Source organism: Passer domesticus, chromosome 1, assembly GCF_036417665.1.
Source record: "Passer domesticus isolate bPasDom1 chromosome 1, bPasDom1.hap1, whole genome shotgun sequence".
NCBI classification, from domain to species: domain Eukaryota; kingdom Metazoa; phylum Chordata; class Aves; order Passeriformes; family Passeridae; genus Passer; species Passer domesticus.
In genome coordinates this window covers 68,854,203-68,881,236 of record NC_087474.1, presented here as the reverse complement: position 1 = coordinate 68,881,236, position 27,034 = coordinate 68,854,203, and the positions used below count along the sequence as shown (strand labels likewise).

General features: G+C 39.0%; 1 protein-coding gene across 6 annotated transcripts in view; it reads right to left on the bottom strand.

Annotated features, from left to right (window-relative positions):
• Positions 1 to 5,007: 5,007 nt before the first annotated feature.
• KIAA0319 (KIAA0319 ortholog) overlaps positions 5,008 to 27,034 on the bottom strand; it is a 52,991-nt gene continuing 30,964 nt past the window's right edge. For 5 of the 6 annotated variants that reach the window (XM_064422574.1, XM_064422552.1, XM_064422558.1 and 2 more), the window contains 17 exons: positions 26,870 to 26,968; positions 26,100 to 26,197; positions 25,633 to 25,720; positions 24,987 to 25,079; positions 24,239 to 24,371; positions 22,343 to 22,571; positions 19,894 to 20,017; positions 18,372 to 18,504; positions 17,325 to 17,473; positions 15,282 to 15,433; positions 14,084 to 14,222; positions 12,706 to 12,865; positions 11,277 to 11,419; positions 10,203 to 10,325; positions 9,116 to 9,206; positions 7,516 to 7,607; positions 5,008 to 6,668 (listed from right to left, as the gene is read on the bottom strand). In XM_064422574.1, coding sequence (XP_064278644.1) covers positions 6,490 to 6,668; positions 7,516 to 7,607; positions 9,116 to 9,206; positions 10,203 to 10,325; positions 11,277 to 11,419; positions 12,706 to 12,865; positions 14,084 to 14,222; positions 15,282 to 15,433; positions 17,325 to 17,473; positions 18,372 to 18,504; positions 19,894 to 20,017; positions 22,343 to 22,571; positions 24,239 to 24,371; positions 24,987 to 25,079; positions 25,633 to 25,720; positions 26,100 to 26,197; positions 26,870 to 26,968 — 2,225 coding nt within the window. In that variant the 3' untranslated portion in view covers positions 5,008 to 6,489. The remainder of the gene's footprint in view (positions 6,669 to 7,515; positions 7,608 to 9,115; positions 9,207 to 10,202; positions 10,326 to 11,276; positions 11,420 to 12,705; positions 12,866 to 14,083; positions 14,223 to 15,281; positions 15,434 to 17,324; positions 17,474 to 18,371; positions 18,505 to 19,893; positions 20,018 to 22,342; positions 22,572 to 24,238; positions 24,372 to 24,986; positions 25,080 to 25,632; positions 25,721 to 26,099; positions 26,198 to 26,869; positions 26,969 to 27,034) is intronic. The other variant, XM_064422566.1, reaches the window with a different exon arrangement.

Sequence of the window (27,034 nt, the reverse complement as noted above, 5' to 3'; positions counted from 1 at the left end):
TGACAGCAGCCACATTAAGTTCAATCTCTCAGATTTGCACAGAAGACTTTCTTCTGACAGCTTTATCACTGGAAAAGACACCACTTCTTTGCATCCACATGTTCATATAGTGTAAGATTTTGGTACCCCCAAGTACAGTCCCTTGAATCTAAATCAAATAGATGAGACTACTTGGGCATAGTAATATGCCATCAGTTGTTTTGTATGCCAGTCTTTTATGCTGAGTCAAACATTTTAATCACAAAACAGATCAGAGTGTGTTCCCTTCTTTTGTAATGTGATTACTTGCATAATTCTTTATTTCATTCATTAAGATTTAAAATAGAGTTTTGGGAGCTCTTTTACTTCTATTTATTTAATACAGTCTTGAAGCCTCAGAAACTGTTTAAATTTCCAACTTGACACAGTCATGGCCAAGATTAATTTTATTTTCTTAAGTTAGTCTTTAAACAGCTGTTTCACAAACATAAACACACACCCACTGCCTGTCTTCTCTGTGTAATAAGCTCTCAAGAAACTATGTTTCCCCTTTCTACTAGATATTAACAACTTAGCTATCTTAAAGATTTAAGTATGTGTTCAGAAGATCTAAGTTACATTTTACCACTTGTTTAAAGGGTTTCTAGTTCAAAACTTCCTGCTTAGGTCCTTCCAAGAAGAACCATGAGAAGCTGGTGGTTCAGTTGCTTCATCAGTGAGTGCCAAAGCAGAAGTTGTTTTGGAGTCATGCCAGTTATCCTCTGCTGCACCACTTACTCACAGGGATGGAGGAAGGCTATTGCTATTGCCAAATGTTCAGTGCAATAACAAAGGGGCAGATTCCGTTCTTCAAAAAAGGACACATTTATCTCATTGGTTCATTCAGCTGCCAGGATTTCCTTGCAGTCCAGTGGCAGTTTTGAGGTACCACCTAGATTGTGGCACCATGTATCCAAACAGACTTTGAAAAGTTGCTTTTCATAGTGATTTCTCTCCTTACAGAAAGACACTTGTATCTCATAGTGCCTTTTATTATCACTATTCGGCACAAAATTTAATGCACGATGATGGAAGGATTTTTCTTTTCCAGTTCAGAAACAAGCAGCATAAGCTACCCCTCTCTAACAGCATATTTTAGGTTATATTGCACACCTGTATCTCTGATTACTGCTAAGCAGCTGAATCAAGTATGGAATCTGTTACAGAGTAAGCCACAACACCCATGAAACCACCACACTTGGCATAACAGCAGGTGATTACTTACACACAGCCGATTAGACCAAGTAAGGACAAGCACCACATGAAAATTTATTGTGAAGTGCAGTAAATTATTTTTGTCCTGCTCTCTGACCTACTCAATTATGTCACCTCTCTAGTAAAAGATGCTTCTGCCAGTAGGGAGGGAAGGAATCAGCTACTGCACTGCTTTTATTTTTGAGTATGGACAAGCTATGGAAGACAACGTATGTCTATGAACCTGGCCTGACTTGTTGGATCCAATACAGAATACCATGCTTAAAAGAGTATCTGACAAGTTTCTAAAAGGAAAGACAAAACTTTATTAATAGTTACATAAATGTAGTAATTTCAGCTCAGAAATGGTTCCAGTTACAATACAATAGCATTTGCAATAAATAACATTTTCTAGAAACAGATTCCTAATATAAATTCTGTAATAGCTCACCCATCCACCCACAGGGAGAAGTGCTTTCATACAGAGACAAAATACAGATGTGCAGCTCATCTGCACCTGATTCATAGCCTGTACAAAAATCATTTGCCTTTGTTGCCTCCTTCTTAAAATTTTATTTCTAAATTTTATATTTCCATCCTTTGCCTTGAGGAGTTAAGGATATGAAAGGTACATGAAATGGATTTTTCTTTGCTGCAGAAGTATAGGATTAGTATTCAAGTTAGGGATCCCTGATCAGCAATAACTGACATTAAGAAACTAATTAATCTGTATGCCATTTCCCTTCTCCTGGAGGAACGTTATCCTCTCTCAAATCTCACCTAAATGTCAGAAGACTAGACACTAGACTTACTGTTCTTTTATTACCACCACCCTAAAGCTCCACCTGACTACTGCCCATTACTGGTATACTGGGGGGCAAAATTAGTTTCACTTGAGGTGAGCAGGAATAGATCAGGAATAAAAACAGGAATAGAACATTTGCCTAGGAACTCAATTATTTCAACAACATCAGAGTTTCTGAGGAAAGTTTGCACCAACACAGAGAACACATGCATGCACTCACTGTCTCACTGTTAAATTCCTTGCATGTGTGTGAACTTCTGATTGCCCAAAGGAGATAAAGCAAAGGAAAGTTGACATCATATAAGCAAACAGCTAACAGCACAAAACAGACACTTGAACAGTACTTTTATCTGATGCATCTGACGGAGAGTAAGACTGTTTACTAAAAGGACAGAGTTGATAATCTATTCTTACTCACAAAGCAAGAATAACTATTTTTTTGCCTATATAAATAAACAATTGTCTGTAATTAGACATATTGCATTTTGCTTTGTTTTTTCTACTTAATATGACAGATTGAACCACAGGGCAAAGAGTTTGGATGTGGATCTCAACAGATTTGCCAAGGTAAACTTTCTTCCATACTGCAGCATGATTTTAGTTAGGAAAATAAAATCCACAAGACAATTACCTGTTTGCAGCCATGGCAGTTTCATGCTGTGTATGTACTGCATTGAATACTACAATTGGATAGTGAACCTGTTTATTACTTAGGAAATAAATAATATTTTCCAAAATACACTCCTTCCTTAAAATGCAAAAAAGGCAGTCCTTTTACATAGCTGGACAATCCCTTGTGCATGTAAAATCAAGATGCAAATGAAAATTCAGTGCTTACAATTCAAGGCAATGAGGCACTGCACGTATTACTACACTGTCTGCCTTCAACAAGAGGCAGTATCTTAGCAGTGCCAAACTAAATTATTCTTTATTTTCAGTAGACTCTGAGCCACACAGGACAAGCTCTATCTGGTCTCCTCTGCTTTTCAGTGCAGATGAGTCTTTTGGAAATTTTATAAATCAGCTGCTAGTACTCTTTCTGTATGTGAAGGAAAACAGAGTGCAGCAGTAAATGTGAGGACTGAGAACCTGCTTGGAATCTATAATAATCTGAACCAAAGGATCAGAATTCAAATTCTGCCATTGTGTTTGCACCATTACAGCCAGTTTTCTAACCCTTTCATTCAAGGTATGAACTGACATTCTGCAAAAAGGCAGTAGTTCTAGAAGTAACAATTATACTGAATCAAGATACAAGGCTTGCTATAGTCCCTCCTAAATTTCTGACAAACATGCTTGGCCAAGTGACACAAACGTGATACCGCAAATTCACTGAGCCAGAAATTATTGCTTTCAGCTTCTGTGCAAGTGCCACATATTAAAAGCAAGCCTGTTCTTATGGTAAGAGGAATAACTTCTCCTTCCAAGCAGGTGGAACAATCAAACCAGAATCAGAAGCAGCTGAAAAATTTAAATTCTATTCAACTTTGAAAACACAGCTAAAATACTGTTAGGAACAAAGATGTTAAAATATCATCAGAGAACTGAATTTACCAAGCAACCTCCACTTGCTAGAGCCTTATACAATGAGAAATTGGTCTAATATTTCTTATTTGTTAGAGTGAGAAACAGCCAAATCAAGCATATGTTCTCATGGCCCATGAACTTACCAGAGATCCAAAGATCTGGGCCCACCAGTGTGTGTCCGTGGGCAGGGGAATAGTCCTGGAAATTCTGCAGCATTAAGGAATGCAGGTTTATGATTCCTGGAGTTGTTTTACTAGAGAAACAATTCTTCATTTTGGTGGGGTTTGTATGTTTGTTTGTTTTTTAAAAAAAGATATTTCAATACCTCCAAAGAAGAACACCATAGGTTTCAGCACTGGCTTTAAAAACATAAAATAAACCCAAAAGACATAAGTCACTAATTTCACAAAACTGACAGATGCTGCAGACTTCACTGACAAGTCCTAGAAGGTAAGCTTATAGATAAAGGCACACTGGAGACAGTATTTAGCAGAAGCATCAATGGCAGCACAGCACGTACAAACTTGAAATTATTTAGGCAACTTATTTCCTTGTTTAAAAATGCATGTTTCCAAGAGAATAATTCCTGCTAGAACATTCTGTCTAGTTGTTCATAATGGATTAAGCCCAACAGCTGGGATTTCACAGGAAAGAAATAAATTACTGTTTTGAGTGGGCTTTAAGTTTTTCCAGAAATGCTTTAAAGTGAACACTGCTTTTATATGTTAACACATCTGGAGCAGGAACTGAAAGATATCAGAAGCTAACCTTGCTTTTGTTGACCAAGATATTAAAATATATATATACACATACACACTCACACTCTCAAGAAGAGGGAGAATGTGATAAAGTAGATTTGTTTCAAGAAATAGCCTAAACCTCCCATACACAGAGTTGAAACTTGGTTTCTGAATAAAGCAAATCATACCATTTATACTGCACTGCTTATGGGAAAAACATAGACAAAACCTGTACCAGCCCTTTTTAGTTCTTCACAGCCTCTCCTGCAGCCACACAAAGATCTCCAGAAAAATGCAGGGCTGGACCCAGGGTAAATACTTCTCAGTGCCGAATTAGTTGTGTTAGGGACTGTTGCTGACTGCACTTAATCAAAAGTATGAAACAAGTTATGAGCATGCTTGAACTTAATCAGAAGTATGAAACAAGTTATGAGCATGCTATGTTGCTGCAACTTTTGACCACTGATTTCTTCCAGCCTAGATAGTTCTGACTGTTGCTCAAGTCCATTAACAAGAGAAGCACAGAAGCCACAGTGTTCAACCCAGCTACTCTGTTTTGTCAGTCTTCAAAGAAAGGATGGAGAAAGCCCCAAAATCCTCAACTACATTATTCCTCATGATGGAAACGGGCTATGTACCCTCCCTGACCCTTCTAAACTGCTCACCTAGATCTCTATACTGCTCCATCCTTTGATAATGTGCTCTCCACCACTGGATTGAAAAAAACAAACCAAAAAACCCCAAACAAAACAAACCTCCAAAACATTAAAAAAAAGAAACAAAAAAAAACCTCTTCAAAAATGCTCCCAGAGGAATGCTTTCTCTATCGAAACACATCTTCCTCCATCTCAGCCCTAGACTTCAGTACATCCATAGAGGACCCCCAGGAAAAGCTGATGTCATGGCTAAACAGTAGCACTGATACAGATGCTCCCACAAGCGAGGCCTGTGTATAAAAGTCAAGTCTTCAGTTAGGGATTTCAAAAGCAGTACTAGGGAAATTATTTCAAAGCCTAACAAGCAGACTGTGAAAAAATTACCCAGACTGTGAACAAGAATGGCAAGGGTAGATGTATTGCAGATCTGACAAAGACCAAAAAAGTATCTCTTTAGGCCAATACATCCAGTCACTCAGTAGCCAGAGAGGAAAAAAGTCACACAACCTCATGTTCAAGCTAAAACATTGCTCAATACCCATTACCACGGCAATGAAAGTACAATGACCTCCTGCTCCACACAGGGTACTTGCCCCAAACATTTCACTGCACAAGCACCCAGCACATTCTTTAACTGAGCACTTGATGCTGACAGATGAAAACTCACCTCAGCTGAGCATTCAGTCTTAAAAGATCCAGAGCTTCTCAAAGTGATCTAAAAAGGTTGTTTGGGATGCTCAAAATGCTTCTCAAGGTGCATCGCACCAAGTCCTTCCTGCTACAGTGTCCTGGATGGACATGGCAGAGCCAAAGCAATTGGATCATTACAGAAGCAACCTAAGGCTGGATTTCCCTGCAGACACCACACCTCCTGTGAATACAGGGATGTTGCATCCTACAGGACACAGATATACTATGTTACATTACAGCTGATCCAGTGCAACTGCTCCAGTTGTTAACTTCCTCTGAAAACAAGAATGTTTTCACCCAGTGAACACTACCCTAGAAAAGGAAGTCCCAAAGTACAGATGGATAAAGACAGTGCACTAAAAATGCCCTTTGTGCTTCCATCCTAAACTAAAAATTAAGATGGAGCCTGTGGCCACATAATGCTCTCTGTAATTGTAAGGAACTTCGTCTCTATTGGCTTTTGCTGTTGTAAACCACACCACTTCTCAAAGAGAGCATTAGGAGCACATATGAATCTGTATGCCATTGTTAGTTACCACAGTTGGTAGCAGAACAGCCCTGGCTAGTTTTGTAGCAGTGATATAGAAAAAAAGGCCTTTTGAAGTTCAAACATTCAGCACAGAACATGCAAGAAATAAGATGTGCTTTTTCTTGTTCCTATAATGGTGACAAGAGGAGTTAGCTGACCATCTAATTCTTTCTCCCTCCTTCTGCCTTCCCCTACCTGTGCTAAAAATTTACCCTTTAATCTGCAATTAGTTGATATTTTAGGAAGATTTTGGTTCTGGAAAAACAGAAGTGGGCCAGCATGTTTCAGATGTGTCACACCAGTGTGTTCTGTGCTTTTACCCTCATTCAGTTATCTGTCTTTGGAGCTGTAGTTGAAGGAGATTCCATTTCTGATGGACCCATTTATAAGTGTTCTAGAATTCTCTCTTTCAATCTTTTCTCTGCTGAAGATAGTGTCCTGATCACTGTCAAACTCTGACTCAGAGACCATCAGACTGGAGTTGTGTTCTGTACTTCTGTGTTTTATACCTGACAATAAAAAAGCAAAGCAAACTCATTAGAAAGGCTTGGATTTTTAGTAGCATACTACCATCTTCTCCCCTGCTGTGATATGAAAGGTTAGTGAAAACATTCTCTGAAGTGCAATGTAACAGCATACACCAAAAACTGACTTTAGAAGTATCATATACCATTTGAGATACTCTTATAACTTCATTTCAGGCCCATCAGTTTACGACTCTGAAATGTGAATATGTGTATTTAAATTTAAATGTAGTTAAACAACTAGATTATCTTAGTACATACCCAATATATTTTTAATATCTTGAATCCGGAATCAGTCTGTCCACTCAATGACCTTATTAACATGAGTGGCAATGAAAGGTCATGATTTCTACAGAAACATTATCTCTGTCTTTCTAGGACAGCAAATTCTCAGAATGATTTTGTTTCCTTGGATTCCAACATTTCCCTTACTAAAAACTGAAAGTCAGGTAAATTAAAAGACATGTAAACTGCAGCTGAAATCTACTGATGTCTAACAGGGCGCTGATGGGTCAGTAGGGAACTGCTGTGCAGCCACAAAACCAGCTCCAAATTAAAGCATGTGCAGAGAAGGAAGGCTTATGTGGAGAAAATCTGTGGAGCAAGTGAATGTTCAGATTAAAATAAACTCTGAAGTTCAGAGCAGAGGCTGAGCCCAAGGCTTTATTAAAGAAATTAACCGATTCTCCCCAGCCACTTCACTGTCTGTTTGTCTCTGCCATTCCCAAATTTGTAGGCCTTCTTCCGGGCTCCTCCTGCCTACAGGTATCAATTCAGACACATTGTCTGCACGCTTGGTGGGTGAGCTCCCAGGCTGCCATACAACACGTACCATATTTGGGCCGTAGCTCCATTCTCTCCTGTTCATCTATGTTATCTAGGATGGTGTACTTTGTTTTCTTTCTTATCTTTGTCCTCTTCCTGCTAAAAATATAGCGACCAAAAAGACATTAAATTCTCATGTACACATATAAATCTGCACCCCATCCTTTCTTTTCACATACATACCCCAAAATACAGAATGTCATTGTACTTTCTCATCTCCACTTAAAAATATTGCTAGTATTGCCTGAATAAGGCAGTTGTACAATATAGACAAGACAGTAGAACTAATTTTCATTGATATAAAAAGATGAAGAATGCAAGACAGATTGATTTGCTCTCCTAAGCCACAGCTTGTTCAATTTCAGCATAGTAACTACAAACATGGTAGATGAATATTCATGTGCCCCCACAGTTCACAGTGGAGAAGCTACCTTACTGCTCAGCCAGCATTACAGCAACAGCTAGCCTTGGCCTCCCCTCCATGATCTTCTGTAGAATTCATCTGGCAACTCAAAGTTTTAAAGAACTCCAAATCTCCAGCCAAATCTTGAGTCTACACTGTCTTTTTCCTTTCCTTTTTCCCATTCTGTCCTGTGCTGTAATTCCCTCCTCTTTTTCACATGGATCTGTATCAACCAGCCCACGCTGTCAGGCATAAGCCATATGAGGACAAAGGACCAAAGCAGGTGAACTTACAAAAAAATCCCTCAAATAATCATCCAATACACACAAGCCTGTGAGGCTCCACTCCACACTGTGGGAGTGGAATGGGACACATTTTACTATTGAAATTTTCTATTAACAGCGCTGTTTCTTCAACCATAAAAATAAAATTGGTATCACTCCTACACATCCTTTACATACTGCAAAGATACCCTAGAAAAAGATGAAAATCCAGAAAGATTTTGATAGCATTTTATTTTTGCTAACACCTGAACAAGCTATGTATTTGCTGAGCTGTTTGAGCTGCAGCAAAAACACTTGCTCTAGTGACAGAACTTGCAGGGGCTTGTCACTTGAAAAAGAATTTCTTATCAGCTCACAAGGAAAGACTGGAGTGGAGGCAGGGAGGGAAACAACATTCAGTAGTATGATGCTCCTGTTTAAGGAAAGAGAAAGCAAGAAGTCTGCATGACTGAGATCACTAGAGTATTCCTTGCCTGTAAGCCACGTGTAGCCTGGGCACTCACCCTTCTTGTCCAAAGGATAAAACAGATTGGAAGCAGATCCTTTCCCAGGCCCTAGAACATTCCTACATCAGTGACCTTCAGGGTGTGCCTTTTGTTTTTTTAGCATGGAGTACCTGCAGAACTCGGTAGGAGACTGAAGATCTGCAGTATACTCTCAGCACTTTAACATTGATTATCACTTAATATGAAGGATAATGCAACATTAACTTCTTGGTTTTCATAATGTAGAAGAGCATAGACACACAAATGGATACTCATTTCTTTGGAAAGAAGTGTGTGTCTACAGAATCAGCCACAGAAAGCTCCTCACATGTCCAAAATGAGCTCCGTGGTTTAGTGCTATGGACTGGACTAAAACATGGCAGTTGTGTGCAATTTTTGTGTATACTCCAGCAAAAAGAAACACAAATCATGTACCTTTTACAGCAGCAGATGCAGAACCAGGCAAACCCTACCATGACCACAATCAATATAAAAACAGATACAGTCACATAGAGTATACTCCACTCTGAAAAAAAACAAACCACAACAGTGTCATATGAATAGAATGACAACAGGTCATATGAATAGAATAATTTCTAATACAACTCTATTAAAATAACCAATCCTGAGGAATGGGGAGTGGCAACAAGAATGTGGGAAAATTCAGCACCAACATATTCTTAGATGAATTCCTAAAGATCTTTAAGCTTTAAGATTAGAAGTGCACATTAGCTGTACTATTAGATATTACATACTCTCAAATACCTTTTACAATCCCAAGATATCTGAATTCTATGTGAACTGATAGTCCTGCAAAGGGTCATGGTTATGACTGAGGTCATCACCTCAGTTATCATTCCCTAACTGAAATAAAAAGCTGTGCTCTGGGTCTGGCACTTTAGTAGTGCTTCAGAAGAGGAGCTGATTAGACATGGATCCTTCTAGCTGCACATTTATATTTATAAATCCAGGAAAACAGGAAAGGATACAGAGAGATGTGCAATCATTTGAACTCCAACATGTGTGTACTCACAGTTGTCAGTGTTATCAGGTTCTAAAGGTCAGTATTGGTCAGTCTGGAAGACTGATGTCTTCTTTGCTTAGATCAGATCATATTCTGGCACAGTCGCATCAACCACCCACTCAGAGAAATTGAAATTGCTGGCTCTTTTCCAGCTTTGCAACAGTCCTACTCAAAAGCTTTGCAATGCCCATGTTATTCAACAAACCCTCCAACTGGCCCCAAATTGTTGCAAAATCTCCCTCCCATTACCAAGTTTTTCAGATTACTTCATCAAATAGTGATTCTCTTCAAAATTTAGGCTACTACTGTCAAGATATCATTTCAAGAAATTATTCAAATATCTTTCTATAGAAAGGTATTGTTGGGCTGGAAAACACAGACTGTTTTAGTCTTCCTTCAGCATCCATCTCTTAAGTATTCCCCATTCTGAGAACAAATAATCGACAGACTCACATGACAAGTTACTCTTGAAAGACATCCCACAACACCAAAACTCACCACAATTACTCTCTCCATCATTTAGATAACGATGAATCAAGTTTTCCATCCACAGCTGGTAGCAAATGCAGCGCTTTGTTATGGGGTCACAGTGCCCATGTCCAGAGCATTTCAAAAGACAGGCTAAGAACAGAACCAAACAAAGGGTCCATTGTGTAAATGGAGAACTTGTCATACATCCTCTTATTGTTAGACTAGATTGGTGGCAAAGCATCTGGCTCACAACACTGTGATATATTTTGAAACTCCCTTTCCTTTGGGGTTATGTGTCAAATAGATCTACAGTCTAGCAGACTGCTGGCTGTGTAGAGAAAGAATGTAATCAGAGCATATTTATAACAGAACAATCAATCAGAAAATAAACACAGAATTTACTACACAATCAGTAACTATTTTATCACCAGAGCTTGCTTACTTTGTTTGTACTTGAATTGTTGTGTCCTGATTTTAAATTATGGAGAAGTTATGTCTGTAATACCTAAGGATCATAAAGGGTTGACACTACTAGTGAAGCTTAAAATAAGCTTAGAAGTTCAAGCATCTTTTTGGGCAAAATAAAGAGTTCATTATAGGAAACCCCAGTGGCCTATGTATATTGCAAAGATTAGAAGACTAGGTGGTAACACAGCTATCACCCATTTTGCCTGATACAGGCAGACAAAAACAAGTTAGACTACAAGCTGAACACTAAAAGCACATTTACTGAACACTAAAAGCCCTGAAAGAAGTATAGACATGAAACATATCTACTTTATGGCTATATTAAGTTTTGCACATCTTCTAAGAAAATGTATCTTTATCCTCATTCCACAGGCCTTCCTGATGCAGACCAGATTAAGATGTGCTTTTGCCTGCTGATACAGATGACATCTTTTAAGTGACTGACACCAGTCTACCTACCACAAATCATGAAGCATTTTAAGTATTGTCCTCAACATCATCTTTTGTAAAGCTACACCCACCAAGCCCAGACACCAGATGGCAGACAGAAAGACTTCATGCGGTGTTTCCAGGTGCTGTGTTAGCCAAATGTTGGCAAAGCTCTGAGATGGGCAAGCACAATCCAAAACATACCAGCCGTGTCAACTCGCAGGACTTTAAAAAGCAAGAAGTCAGCCTTCTGTTTCAAAAGCTGCACTTGCAGGGTCCGTGAGACATCTGATGCCTTGATCACAGTGGAAGGATGCCCGTTCTGCACGTAGAACACAACTGCGGTGCTGCAGAAAGAACAGCTAAGGTCAGGACTGGTGTCACAGACCGCTTTTGTCAGGCATTCAGCAATAAAGTATAAAGGCATACAGAGTTTAGTCTTTTTTGCTTCTGGAAAGCCAACATCACCACTGATAAAAGATTAGGGAACTCTGTGGAGCACTCAACTGATCTTCCTTCTGAGCTGGAGCTGCCAGCAGTTCTTGGGATTCTCAGTTTCACAGAAGACAGATAATTCCCTCCATGGTCTTCCTGATTTTTGCTTTAAGTATGGATACATTTGCTTTCTCCACTGTCATACAGAACCTGTCACAAAACACTCTAAAGCAATTTCACTAAATTTAGGAAACTGAATTTAATAGGAGAAAAAACTCAGAAGCAAGGGATCCAGAGAACTTCATGTGGAAGCCCTCCTGCCCTGTCATCCACAACTTTTAAGTTGGGTGGTGTTGATCGCACCCTGTATCAGACACTTCAGGGAACATTTTAATTTGAAAATCCGTGATTAAAAATATCATAGCTACAAATGGTAGACTTTCCAGACTGTGTTTTTAAATTTTAAGAAGCTCCCCAAAACCTAAAAAACAAAAATGGGTTTTAAATTACAAATTGATTGATAACAAGTAATTTAAAGCTAACTCATGCAAACAGGTTCTACCAATCATGCTGAGAAGTTTCTCAGGGTACACACAGCCATCTCTAGCATTCTACACCAAGTGGAGGGAGTATTTCTTCCTCATGGTAAAATACCACATTTAAGAGAATCCACTGTGGAGTTTTCTGTGCAAAAAATGGATTTTCATCACCTGTTATTTGGGAAAATGTTGATAAAATATTAAGGATATCAAAACCGTAGAGAAGAAGTAGAAAAAAAAGGGGAAATAAAATAGGTGTGCTTAAACAGAGCTGGAACCTTATTTTGAAATACAATACATGCTTCACTGTGAGAAAGTCTCTTTATCTCACCCCATCCAACATTTGGAAAAAATAGCAGCACTGTATGGAACAAAGACACTGAAATTTATATGCATGCACTTTCTTTAAGTAAAAAGAAAAAAAATTGTACAGAAGAAATGGGATTTTTTTAAAAACAAAACACATAATTTCTAAGTCTCTACAGAGTTTACTTCATCAATTTTCTACCACAGAAGAAATTTACCTTTTTAAGTATATTCTCTTGAAAAGTATAGCATTTTTTGTCATCCTAGGAAAGATTATTTTGCAACTAACTATGAGCAGTGAGAGAGGCAAAGTAAATCACAAGTCTTTCTGGCACAGTAGGACATCTTTGTACCTTATATCTGAGTAGGCTTGTATCTTCTGAACTTTGATATCTGAATCCAAAACATTCAGCAGTACAGCCAACTGTCTCACCAGAGTGTCCTTCTGCTGCTCACTCAGCTGTCCCACTCCAACCTGCAGGATCAGCTCCACCAGACCACTCCTTCTGGGATCTGACAGAAGAAGAACATGCTATTCCTTCAGAGCCTGGCAAGAATTTCAGTACCAACATGCAGTACATGAAAGTATTTATAAACACTATAGTTTTCTGCATAAGACCCACATCTCTGATAAGCCAGCTCTTTTGTGTTCTTAGAGAAGTACTCAGCTTATTTTGTCATATCATCTATGAAACAAGCGTGGTGGGTCCTAAGATAGTAACCCATCCAATCAATAGAAATAAAGTACACTGGGGTGCACTTTCAGCATTTACACATTTCCGTACAGAAGAGCAACTTCTGCTTTCCTAAATGCTGCCATCTTAAAAGTCAGAGGTAAGCACTAGATGAGTCCAATTACCAAGTTCCCTGCTAGTAATCTACTGCTGACAACTGAGGAAAAGGGAGCCAAAGATGGGCCTGTATTTCAGCATGCAAGACAGTGAGCAAGTCTAAATGAGGATGGTAAATTTGAGAAATCAGGTATGTTTACCCTGCCTACCCTTGCAAACTGAGGTTTCTGTTATATGGTGCTTGAACTTCTAGAGTGCCTTGCAAACAAAACAAACTTCACAGATATTCCATGAGAGTCATAATCCAATTACTTTGACTACATTCAACAGTAAACTGAGGAACAAAAATAAAATTGTTGCCCTGAAGCCAGATAAACAAGGTATCTCTGAAGCCAGATAAACAAGGTATCTCTGACGGACCCAAGATTTCAGACTCTTTTCTTGAGACTTCAACTTCCATCATTTAGCTATTTCACATGCATTTACAACCCCATGAAACTCTTTGAGGAATTTTTTGGTCTTTCAGGATAAAAGAAGAAAAACAGACAAAGCCACACTTTCAACAATCAAACAGCAGCATTTGTGCTTAAATTCAATGGTCAGCTCCCATCTCTTTCTATTGGCCAAACTAATTAACAACCAGAAAAAGAAACAAAAAACCTACAATTAATGAGAAACAACAAAAGCCTAAGGAAAATATTAACTAGTAAGTAAAATTTTTATTAATTTATGGTCTTAACTGTAGCACCTGTAGTAGAATCCTTACATCACCTTTTAACACACTTAGGCCTAGTCACAGAAAAGTAAGAAGGCAGAAAGAGAGAGACCTGTTTGCTCTGTTTTAATTTGAGAGATTCTCATCAACAGCTGAATAAATAAGTGAAGAGAAGAACAAAGATGTGGTATTCACAACATGTCGATGACCTTTTAATTGTCATACCAGGCCGCACTTCAACAGTTGCTGAATCAACATCCGAGTCTCCCTTAGCATCTGTGACTTTCAAGTGGAAAATATAGGTTCCTTCCACAAGATTAGTTAGCTGCAGTACTGCCTCGTGGTCTGAGCCATGGATCACATCCTGCAAAAACAAGGTCCAGAATAGTTACACCCTCAGAGAAAATTTCATTTGTAGGTTTCATTATCAAGTCAGCTATCTTGTATGATGCTGTGTGTTGTTGCTTTGACTTTTGGGACAAATGTGACCTACCCACAGTTTATAGCAGAGTAATAAAATTTAGAAGCGACAGTTAATCAAGATGTCTGCACACTATGGATATTTTCATTAAAACTACCCAAAGAGAGAACAGCTGGCAATCTGAAGAACTCATCTTCTTGAAAATCCAAGACAGTTACATTATTATTTCTCAATTTTATTCCGCTATCCTTAGTTTTGCTTCCTTAACTCCTAATTTCTTCTCCTTGGAGTTCATGCATTTTTAACTATCAACTCTGCCAGCTATATTTAAGTTAAACCTCGTCAATTCTTTACAGCCTCATGTGAATTGCTTCTAGAAGTTTTTTTATGACTTTGCTACTTCTCCTCTCCCAGTACTTGCTGATTTACTGATCTTGCTTATCTTCATGAGGTCAAAGACCTGTCCACAAAACTCTTGCCAAAAGGGAAAAAAATTATCCCAGTTTTATTAGCTGACACCTAACTGAAGTTTATTCTCAGGTACTTCTGCTGTCTGCCCCACTCAGAGAGCAGAATCCCCTGCCCTAATGCCCCAGGTTAATCGTCTGCCAGGGAAGATGCCTACACATGTAATGCCAATTTTTACCTTAAACTTTATCTCATATGCTACCAGGCAGGATTCCTTAATATTTATTGGTACTTGCTCTCTCAGATCCATCCTCCTTTGGAATATCTGGATTTCAGATTTTATTTTTTTCTAAAACACATTAGCTTCATACTATCACCAATTACTCTGCATTGCTGCAGTCCTTAGTTACTATATTCTCTAGCTGTACTGAAAATATCACCAGCCTCTTGAACCACAGCATTACAGAGACCAGGAGAGACAAACCAGAAACAGGCACTATACCTGACAGCATCTTATGGGTCATATCTGCTCTCCCTGCTGCAGTTATGTGTATAACAAAAGCCAGATCACATTACAACCTTCATGAAACTTACCCCAGCTGCTGGGCTTTGACCATCCCGAATCCACAAATATGACACAATCCCCTGGTCATCAGCAGACCCTGAGCCATCCAAGGTAACAGAGTTGTTTGGAAGCACTAGAACGTGCTTCCCACCAGCATGTGCCTGGGGTGGACTGTTGTTTTCTAGCCATAAAAATAGTGGAGAAGGATTTGCTATCAAAACATGTGACATGCCATTGCCAATACACCCACACTACAATTCTTTACCTGATGATTACAGACAATAACAACAGAACCTCATATCAAAGCTACAGGGAAAGGATGAGTGGGCATACAAAATCTGGCTCTGAGCATATTGCAGTTGAGGAGAAAGATCTTTTTCAAAAAGCATTGGGGGATATTCTATTTATAGTTTCACAATAACTTAACTACCAGATTTTGTCAGTCAAGCAAAAAGATTTTCTGCCTACTTAGAAACACAGCACAGCAGGAGATCACCATGCTGGGACCTTTTCATCCGGAAAATCACTTACCCAATAGAAGTTTGTGCATGGTCTTGTATCTTCAAAATGCCTGTATTTAGGCAAAATGCAATCAGGGAACTTAAGAGTAAGTCAAATTCCCAAATGTTTTTTGTTCACCACTAGCAGTGAAACTAAGGCATGCATTGGGTATATGGTGAAAAAAAAGCCAAAGAAAAATGAACATGCTCTCTTTTCAGAAATGAGACATCACTGATTTTTTTCAGAACACAACTAGTAAGCCAGGGCCCAAGGAAGCTGTGGCTGAGTGAAATACGTCACTGTACACAAATAGTTGGACATAAATAATTCAACCTTGGGCAGACCTTAAGGGCGTTGTCTGTTAACAGCATAGGGTTGTGCCTCTTTAAGTAAAATCAGTTGACTAAACTTGGTTATTGAAAAACTGTGTATTTTTAATATCAAACCCGTGCCTGTAGACGGAACTGAATGTGGCTACACTTCACAGCACAAACAAGACCATGGACACATTTGGGCAGAGCTGTTGCCACATACTTCTAACTGAACACTAACTGAAACTCTGAAACAGTTCAAGCAATGATGCACATGAGTAAAACAAAGTCCAGCTTCTTCTCCAAGATGCACATGGGTTACAGCAATGCCAATCCCAAGTACAAGTAGGGCAAAGACTGTATTGGGAGTAGACAGCATAATGCCTCTAAGCCTTGAAGAGAAGGACTTGGGGTGTTGACTGACAAGAAGCTCAGCATGACCCAGCAATGTGCACTTGCAGTCCAGAAAGCCAAGTGCATCCTGGGCTTGCTGAAGTCAACACAGTGAACAAGTGAAGTGTCCAAGGCCAGACTGGATAGGGCTTTGAACTACCTAGTCTAGTGGAAGGTGTCCTAGCCTATGGCAGGAGGTTTGGAACAAGATGATTTTCAAGGTCCCTCTAAACCCAAACCACTCTATGATACTGTGATTATCCTAAAGCCTCTTCTACAGCATGCATGTTGGGAAAAAAAACCCCACAAAATGTAAAATACCCCACACTACAGCAACTGTTTCTCTGTATAATTAAAAAAAAACCAAAAACAAACCCAACCCAACCAAAAACAAACCCACCACAAGAACACACCACCAAAAAAAAACCCAACAAAACAAAACAAACAACCCAGGGCTTTTAATATTAAATTTTTAAGTGGAACTTGGTTCACTGAGATGTCACTTCTTGGATGTTACTTTAAAATCCACAGTAAAACTGCTTTTCTGCTCAAAGCTTAATTTCAAAGATAAAATAAAAAGATATCTTCTTAATGATGTAGACCTACAATTGTCAAAAACTATTATTTTGGAGCATGTTTATTACAACTAATTTTGCATATGCTGAACATTGAAACAGCTTGCATCAAAGGAGATTAATTCTCCCAGTGACTCACAATACTACTTCACTACAAAAGAGCAGTTTTCTTAAACAAATTTGAAATACAACAACAAATATGTTACACTTCTGATTTTCTTCACATTCCATCAGTTACTGAATGAAGTATCCAGTTGTCCACTATGCCCTAAGAAGCAGCAGCCAGGCTTACCTTCCTTCACAGTGATGGAGAGCACAGATGCACTGCTCAAGCCCTGCTGGTCTTTCACAGTCAGCCTGAAGTGATAGGTACCAACCTGGAGACCAGTCACAGTTGCTATTGCCTTGTCAGAGTTTTCCATCTGTACAGAGCTTGGCCCACTGAAACAAAACATCTCACAAAAATAATTGTGCCTAGCCAGCCAAACTGTGAGTTTAGCAGCATTGCTCAGGCCTTTTGATTTTGTGTGTTATAGTTCTACTACTGCTGTAAGCACCGATGGCTAAAGAACTATTTGACACATGAGTTTAGTTTAGAGAATTCATTAATGCCTTTTTTCAAGACATTCAAAGCACCCAAGCACACATCCCCACCTATCAGAAGAGTAGAAAACATCCCCCAGAAGTTCAACCTCACCATGGTTCTATTTCATGAGAGCATGAAAATAGAATTATAACTAATAGCTATTTAATGCAAATTATGTTGCTCTAAGAGCCACTCACAACCCATACTGGCTGCCAGCAGACCTCTTCCTGTACCAGGTACAACAGCTGCATGAGCTAAAATACCTTGCCCTTTTATTAAGGATCAGTTAGGTTTGCACATAAACATACAGTTATAAGCTCTTGTAAAATATTTTCAATTATCATTCAAGAGTGATTTAGTCACCCATTACTGGAAGTTCAGGGCAAAGTGACTAAGAATCCCTAGTTCTGAGCACAAATGGAAAAACTTTGTGTATTACAGGATGCAACCCAAGCCTGCTACTTGCTTTTTAACAGGAGACACAGAGGTTTCTGTCATTTTATCTTAATTTTATAAAAGTAGGCCTCAAAATGAAACATTGCAAAACATAGGCAGAGACTATCTGAGCTTTTCAAGTTCAATTTAAAATTGCTCCTTCTTACACTATTACTTACCTAAGTGGGATTGTTCTGAAAACAATTTTCAAACATAATTCACAATTCATCATTCAACATGATTGGATAAGAGGCTCTAGACTCAATCCTTTTCACTTTGTTCTCTATTTTACTGAGGATTAGTAAAATCTTTTGATACCTGATATTTTCCCAGTGATAGAAGACAATGCCTTGATCATCTTGGCTTTTGCTTCCATCCAGTGTAGTACTTTCTACTGGGAAGGTCAACTCCTTGTCAGGGCCAGCCACTGCTACTGGAGGACTGTTATTTTCTGCAAAATTAATATTTAGTATATTACATATTCAAGGCAATCACTGTCAAAGCTTGCCAATCAGATTTTACATAGGGCATTTTAATAAAATTTTGATATATTGGCTCAAAAGGTACAAACCACAAGTATGACATGCACAAGCCAGCAGGTGGGAGGTCTGCTCTGCTGCAAGCCAAATCCAACAGCAATTGGGATCCCAAATCCCACAGCAAGTACTTCCCTTTTTCATAGTCCTATCTGAAGGCACAATCACACTACCAAAAATCTTACTGCATGCTCAATGCATTATATGAAATGTCACAAAACGTGAGTGGTGGGGTATTCTCCTGGTTCTACCAGTCCACCCCTTTAAAAACCTCCCACACAAATACGATTCTTTGCCCTCAGAGAAGATACTGACCCCTTCTGTCTGCTGCTCAAGGCCACTAAGTTAATGCCAATTGAGAGCCTTTTAGAATTTAGTGAAGAAATATAACCTGTTACTCTGCTTTCAGCCTCTGCTTTTGTGACATGGTGAAACTGGCAACGCTACCGTTTTCCTGTGTATTCATTTACCCATGAGCCTGACTTCAGCAATAGCATCTAACTCCACACTATAACACATTCTAAAAGGCACCACCACACACCACACTTCCAATTCATGTTCTTGTTTCTGCAGTGAATGACTGCTGTAAAGTTGCCCCAGAAGGGTTCATCTACAAAAGGTGTATATTAAGCAGCAACAGGAAGATAAAACATTTCCCCATGGTGGAATGTGAGATCTGTGCAGGGGCAGAAAAGGCTACTGTGGATGTAAACGGCAAACATACTGTGAAAAACAAAAGGCATTAAAAAAATCACATGAGGCCCAGATCATTTCGGCTTACTCATCATTTGTCTCCCAAACCTAAATAAACATGTGAAAGATGTAGTTTTCAAAAAGTCCTTGGTTGACACTTCTTCCTGGGAAACACAATGCAATTTCTTTAAGTGAAATCAAATCACACAAGGACTCTTGCAGGAGAATTACAAAACAATAAGAAAACTGAGGAAAGCACTGATTGATACTCTGAGCAGCTTTTCAAAACAGACTCTGTAGGACATTAAATTCAAGAGCTACAATTTGGGTTTTAGAAGCAGATTCAAACAGACATATGTTGCCTTACATAACCAGGCTGGTGAAGCCCTCAGGATCACCACCTGGATTTTGTTTGATTCTGCATTTGATTCTACACTTAGCTGCCTGCTTTGACAGAAAATGAAGGTGGACAAGTCCTTGATCCAGGGGTACCAGGCACTGGGGCTGCCATATAAGAGGTACAATGTGGGGAGAAGAGGTGTTTGAGAACAGCGCCAAGGCACCAGGCTGGGCCAGCCCTGAGGGAGCCAGACGTGCCTGCACTGACTTACCAGGCTGCACAATCAGTGTCACCTCGGCTGTGGAGCGCTGCCGCGCAGAGTCTGTCACAGTCAGCTGGAACGTGTAATCTCCTTCCTGCATTGCAGAGAGCTGCAGGTACGGCGTGCGCACTCCCTTCGCGGCATTGGCAAGGACAGAGCACGAGATTGAACAGAAATAGTTGTGGGTAATGAAAGGTCTTACAGAGCAAATGTAAGGAAAAAGAAATGCTCTAAGTCATAGTGTTTGAGGAAGGAGTTTATGCACCTTGCAGATAAAGAGGAGGCTTAAAACTTGGGGCACAGACAGAAGTAATGTGTTCACAGTTCCAACTCTTCCTACCAACCCAGAGAAATATCTGTAGGCAATAAATCCTATTTTCTTCTGTTGGTATAACCACTGCATACACCACATCTCCACAACAATAATTCTGAAACACATGGAACACTACCATTCTCAATTAGGAAATTAACACTGATGAAAATTCCTACAGCTTATTCCATTTCCTTAGGGTTATTTTAAAAGCAAATATAATGACATCCTTTAATACTTATAAAAACTGTTAAATGCAAAACCAAGCTTGACTTGAAGCCAGACAAATAGGGTTATGGAAAAAAAAAACCCAAAACACATTAAACAAGACAACTCTGTTCTGAGTTTACTCTTCCAGCAGCATTTGCTGATACCTATAGAAGTCATAAAATGACTGGGCCCAGCTATAGGTCCTTTTGCTAATAAAATGAACATTTGTGGCATCTCTCATGAGGAACACCAAATCATAATGCAAATAGGTTTGGTTTTCTTTTTCTCTTTTGGATAAAGATGACAATAAGAACAGAGACTTGATATACTATTAACTAACCAGCATAGGTACTTGTTACATTGCACAGTGGATATCATATAATACACCAGAGACCAATATCCTCGGGAGTGGTCGAAAGAAGGGCCATGAAAATGGGTCAGAGGGCTGGAGCACCTCTCCAAAAAAAGGCTGAGAAAGTTTGGGTTGTTCAGTCTGGAGAAAAGAAGGCTCTGGAGAAACCTCATTGCAGTCTTCCAGTACCTAAAGGGGGCTTATAAAAGGAGGGAGAGGGACTTTTTATATGGGCAGATAGTGACAAGACAAGAGGGAATAGTTTCAAAATGAAAGAGGGCAGGCTTAGATTAGATATTAGAAGAAATTATTTACTCAGAAGGTGGTGAAGCACTGGCACAGGTTGTCCAGAGAAGTCACTGGAACTGTTTAAGGCCAAATTGGATGGGACCCTGAACAATCTGGTCTAGTGAGTGACATCCCTGCCCATGGCAAGGTATTGGAACAAGGTGATCTTCCATGCCCCTTCCAACCCAAAACATTCTATGATTTTGTGATCCTCAGCTTCATTAGGCACAGGCACATTAAAAGGATTACTAGCTGGTTGAAAAGAAACTAACATGCATTTGTATTTCCGCATTAAATACCCAGTGAATCCATTGGATATCTCGAGCAGTCATTCCCTTCCTTCAGAAAGATGCTTTAAGATTGAACAGCTCTCAGAAACTACAATTTCAGTTTGCTTGGGTGCTCTTGGAAAGTTTTTGTCTTGGTGAATGATCAGAAAAAGTCATCATTCTGGAAGTCCTTCCATAATTTTTAATTTCCTCCACACTGTAGTCTTGCATTAATATTATTTCTTTCCTAAATAGATCTACAGTGATCTCTTTTCAGTTCTAAAGGTCTAAAGCATTTGCCAACATGGCAGAAATCAAGTCTCATAAAAAATGGCTCCTGAGTTTCAGCGGGATTCATTACATTAATTATCTCAACTGCCTACAGAGCTGTAAGAATCTCCAACTTAACAAATGCAAGTCAAATGAAAATGTTTATTAACTTCTCAGATTAAAAAAAATCCAAAACAACAACAACAACAGAAACAGTCATGAAAATAAGAGAATAAATTCTGTAAGCTCTCACTGGAAACCCATATTTTAGTGAGGATAAACTCCATCATAAAGCATGGCTGCAAAAACACTGCCAAAAGGCCTTGTCATCTTTCACTGAGAAAATGAAGTTTCTATTTGAGTTCTACTCTCTCCAGGAGAAAGTGTTTCAAGAAAAGTCTGACTATCCTCACATTCTCCTATAACCAATTTTCAGCCTGCCCAGAGCCTCAAAAGATGGCAGTCTGTGAAACAGCTTCTAGGATTCAAGGACAGACAATGTGATCTTGAAGTCTTTCCAAACCACCAGGGAACAAGCAACTTTGTTTGGCCCCAAATAATTAAAAAAAAATGTATGAAAAGGAATTAAAAGTAGTATCTAAAATAAGAGCTGAATACATGTGAGAGAAAAACAAAAAGATAATAACATAACTCTAGGTATTTCAGTGCTTCTGAGTAGTTACTTAGGTATGTGTTTCCTCATGTTAGAGGCAAAGATAAAAGAGCTTTTCAATCCTATGAAAGGAGAAATACACATACCTGCATTGCTACAACCTTGCCTTTGCTTTTGGGACTAAGTGACCACTCATAGCTGACAATTTCATGGTCATCACTGCTCTGGTTTCCATTCAGTGTGATGAAGTTCTGGGGCAAAGTGACTGCCTGATTTGGTCCTGCATTAGCAATAGGTGGGTAATCCACTGGTTTGTTGACAGTCAGAGATGCAATGGTGGAGTTGGCTGCTCCATCTGAATCAATCACTGTGAGTCTACAACAGGAAAAACAGTATCTGTTAAGATGAACTTCTGCCAACTTCTAAATTGAAATATTAATCTTTTTCTGGCACTTTTTCAAACACCACCTAAACAAAAGCCACTGGTTATATGATATTAATTTCTGCTTCAGACACATATCGCTCAACTAAGGCAGGAAAGAAATTCAGAAAACTTTACAAAGACAACTTTTAACCATTAACAAAAAAAAAAAAATAGCCTAGATATTCTGAATCCCTTTATCTGCAGTCAATGGCAACTTCACAAACTCTTTTAGAAATGTTCTCAGTAAAAACCAGGGATTTTATTCATCACCTATAGTGAAACAGTACAGAGAAATACCTAAAACTACTCTGGATGTTCAGAAGCTTTGCTTATAGAACAGCAGCAGATCCTCACTTCTTATTTCTTTATGGCACATCATTACTAATTTTAATGGAGCTTAATATCAATGTCAAGTTACAAAAATAAAAATGTACAGGGTTTAACAAAACCTCAGACATTACTGCCTCTCAGAAGCACAAAATAATCTTAAAATGAGACTACTGCAGGTACTCCAAAGGTGACCAACTAATCTGTTATCCACCTCTGCTATGGAAACTGCATACAGCTGACCACATGGAAGGGAACCTGAGCAGGAAGAAAACTAGTGCTCATTACCTTAGACATGAGGGAACACATACATTTTGCAATGGGCACACATCCATGTGTATAAAGGGCACTAGACTTTTTGTTCAGGTAAGTCAGCCTCCTTCAAAGGTGCAGAGATGCAACAACTGACTTCTTAATTCCCTAGGAATACACTTAAAAGCATTGCTTGTAAGCCAGACTCTGCCTTTTTTAACACAGAAAAAAATCAACACTCAGCTACCGTCTGATATGGAACAATTCCAGTAAAAAATACAGAATTAAGAAGTTGTAGAACTTTTTGTGGAACTTATGTGAAGCACCATAGTTAATGTATATGTATGCTGGCTTCAACAATCTGCTGATGATAGATAATATATTTACTGATAGGCAACCCACTGACAGCCAAAGAACCCAAGCTGGGTCAATGGGAAGTCTGCCTCTGTACAGACTGGGCTTTAAGTTAAACAGTCCAGAAAAAGGACTGATTTTTACTAAAGCACCTTGAACCACAAACATTGCTTCCACTATCTGGGTAGCCCTCAGCTTCAACAATGCATAAATGGAGGAAACCAGTAGCAAGGCAAATGCTTTTACAAAGAACAGAATGACTCTTAGCAAAATCAGTGCATAACAATGTCTTGTGAGGACCAGTCTGCCAGTATTATTCTGTCAGCCACCACCCTTGAGAGAATGACTTTCACAGCCTGACTCGTAGTTTCATTCATGGCACTAGTCAACTTCTAGGCTAGGAAAAAAAAAATCAGTCTGTCACAGTTCTTATTGCTGGAAGTGGGGACATAATTAATTTATGATACCTTCCTTTCTGTAATTTTGAGTTATAAAGGATCACTGCAAGCATTTTTTGATAAAACCACTCCGTATGTTTCTTCACTGTGCAAAATGAAGAGTAACAGTACGCAGAAGAAAAATTAAGTTATTTTGTTTGAGGAGACACATGTGAGCACAGAAAAAAAAAAAAGAAAATTTAGCTGATATCACAGATAAGCCCCCCAAAAAATAACCATGCAGGTACCTGAAGGTGTAGTTTCCAGGAACAAGGTTAGACAAGTGCAAGACAGGTGTGTCAGCAGATGCCTTCTGCTCTCGCAGGGGACCTTTAATTTCCTCCCAGTGGTAACTCACTATCTTCACATCATCTATGCTTTCTACATTCATTAAAGAAAAACATATCAGTTTCTTGTAGCAATTGCTGGAATGAATATTTAAGAAATTCATACGTTCATCCCTAACTGGTTTTCTACAATTGTCTCTACAAGTATAATTGAACAAATTTCATTAACCACAGAGTCATATCAAGTTACCTTTGGTATGATTTATCTAAACAATTCTTCACACACATGAATTTAAAAAAAAAATCAGTCTCAGACTCTACACATTCTGACTTGTCTGCACTCAGTAATTATGGATGTAGTTACAACACCTCATCAAACCCCATCTCACAGCTCTCTCCTACGGCCCCAGCTGTACTGGCACAGAGGCTCTCTGTGCAGGACAGGAAGAAGCTGTAAGAGTAGCTGCTGTCTGGATGCAGCAGTCCCTGACACACTGCATCTCAATCTCCATGTGCAAGGTTGTGTTTCATAAATTTTTAATTTATTAAAATAATTTATAAGTGGACACATATTCCCAAAATAAATCATTATTCAGGGAACTTCTGAGAAGAGTGAGAATAAGAAATTTCACTTGAAAATGACAAACAATAATGTTGTAACTGTATATTAAAAATATAGGATATAAGCATAGGGTGGTCCAGTACATACGACTGCCATCAATGAAGGTAGAACTTGTAGGCAAGGAAACTTCTTGCACTTTGGGTGAAGCAACAGCAACAGGTGGCTGGTTAATTCTGACTGCTGTGAGAAAGATAGGGAGGGAAGAAAAAAAGGGGAAGAAAAAAAATATTAGTGAAAGCCCAGGAAAAACTAATGTTAAGTCTACAGATCAATAGTCCCCAGTGATAAAATCTAGGACACACAGCTTTGCAGCATCTGCTGTCCTTTTTGCACAAGGCAAAGAAGAGGTTACTGATGAGCAGTGTGCTGACACAGCAATGTTCCACTGCAGTGCTCCTACGTGGTGTAATTGAGATCAGCGCTCTGCACTGTAACAAGCAGATAGAGCTGGATCAGCACATGATTGCTGTCCCTAGCTGGACAACAGGACCAGGAAAGCTGGCATGATGATATTTCAGGCTTTGCCTGAAGGGGAAAGACTAGAGAGCACTTAAAGTCAGTGAGCAGGACCCTTAGCTCTACTTTCTTAATACCCCTTATAGACACCAAGATATGAAACACATCAGCATGGGTGGACTGCCAGATGTCCTTGACAAACAGTAACTGAGAGACTGTTTGATAAGTACGCTGTACTTATGAAGAAGAAATTTATTATATCAGTCAACTGATTTACCTGGTTTGACTGTGACATTTACAAAACCTTCACCAAAGGCATTTTCACCAGAAACTGTCACTTTGAAGGCATAAAGTCCCACTGATAACTGAAACAAATAAAGAACAAATAGGGTTACATGTTGAATTATACAAAAGTATGCTTAAATCTGAGAATCATATCACAAAAGAGTAAATCTGGATGTCTGAATCCTCAAACTACTTTTATAAACAAATACATTAAAGCCCATTAGCCACTGCCTGGAAGGGGGGAATATGAAGCAAACACTGAGGAGTTTTTACTTTATCTTAGAAAATTATTATAGCACTCTAAGATACTGGCATAAATTTGGTGACACAAACAATGAAGAGACTCAGGATGGCTTGAAGCCATTTGAACTCCTTGAATCAAGGTGCCCTTCCCCACAGGTTACAGTTCTGTGAAAGGACCACACAAACATACTGAGCCTGAGCTTACAGCTCACTTACATGAGAGAGCTTCAAAGTCTGGCTGTGCCTGCGCTCCACTTCCCCACTATAGTCAGCAGGGTGACTGATTAAGCTCCACTCATAGGTGTAGGCTGTTTCTAAGAGCAATAACACAGTGTAAGAACAATCAGTTTTGTGTTCAAGATAAGCCCAGAAAACAAAGAAATCAAGTTCACCACTCATCAGATGAAATGCTACAATATGAAATCATGACTGCTACTGCTTAAGCCTGTGAAATGAAGCAGTATGACCACATATTAAACTCCCAGTGAGTTCCAACTTGGTAAAGCAGCAAGGATGTAATGGACTTCACAAATATCCGACTTCTTCACAAAAAACCAGCTTCATGTGAAGCCAACATAATTTACATAGGTACTTATGAAACATCTTATACTTGCTCCTGCAGTGCAGAAGGTGGCAGTTTAAGGCAAATGTTGCATTCAAAACCTATTTTCCCACCTTCCCTGAGCTTTACAGCAAGATGCTAAAAACGAGGTGACAACATCTTTTGGTAGAAATTACAGGCTTTTTATTGAACCATCTGGCTAATGAGTTCAGGTTCTGAAAGGAAAAGCCACTTAAAAAACAATCCCTCTTTAAAATCCAACAGAGGAAGTCCTCTCTGCAGTTAGAGCCACAAAAGAGGCAGTATTAGAAATGAGAAAAATTGTTTTATCCCAAGTGGTGGATGTTCACATAACTCAGAACTTGTCTGCATTTACAAGTCGGTAGTGTATGCATCTCCTTGTATACCAACGCATTCAACTCACCTGTAGATGGTGGTGGGACAGCAAAGGCATTCAGTTCAACTTCATTTTTGGGTAACATCACTTGTATGTTATCTCCAGCAGACACAGAAAGTTCTTTAACTGCATATAAGACAGGATGAATACATTGTTATAACAGATGGAACTGATATAAATTTACTAACTTCA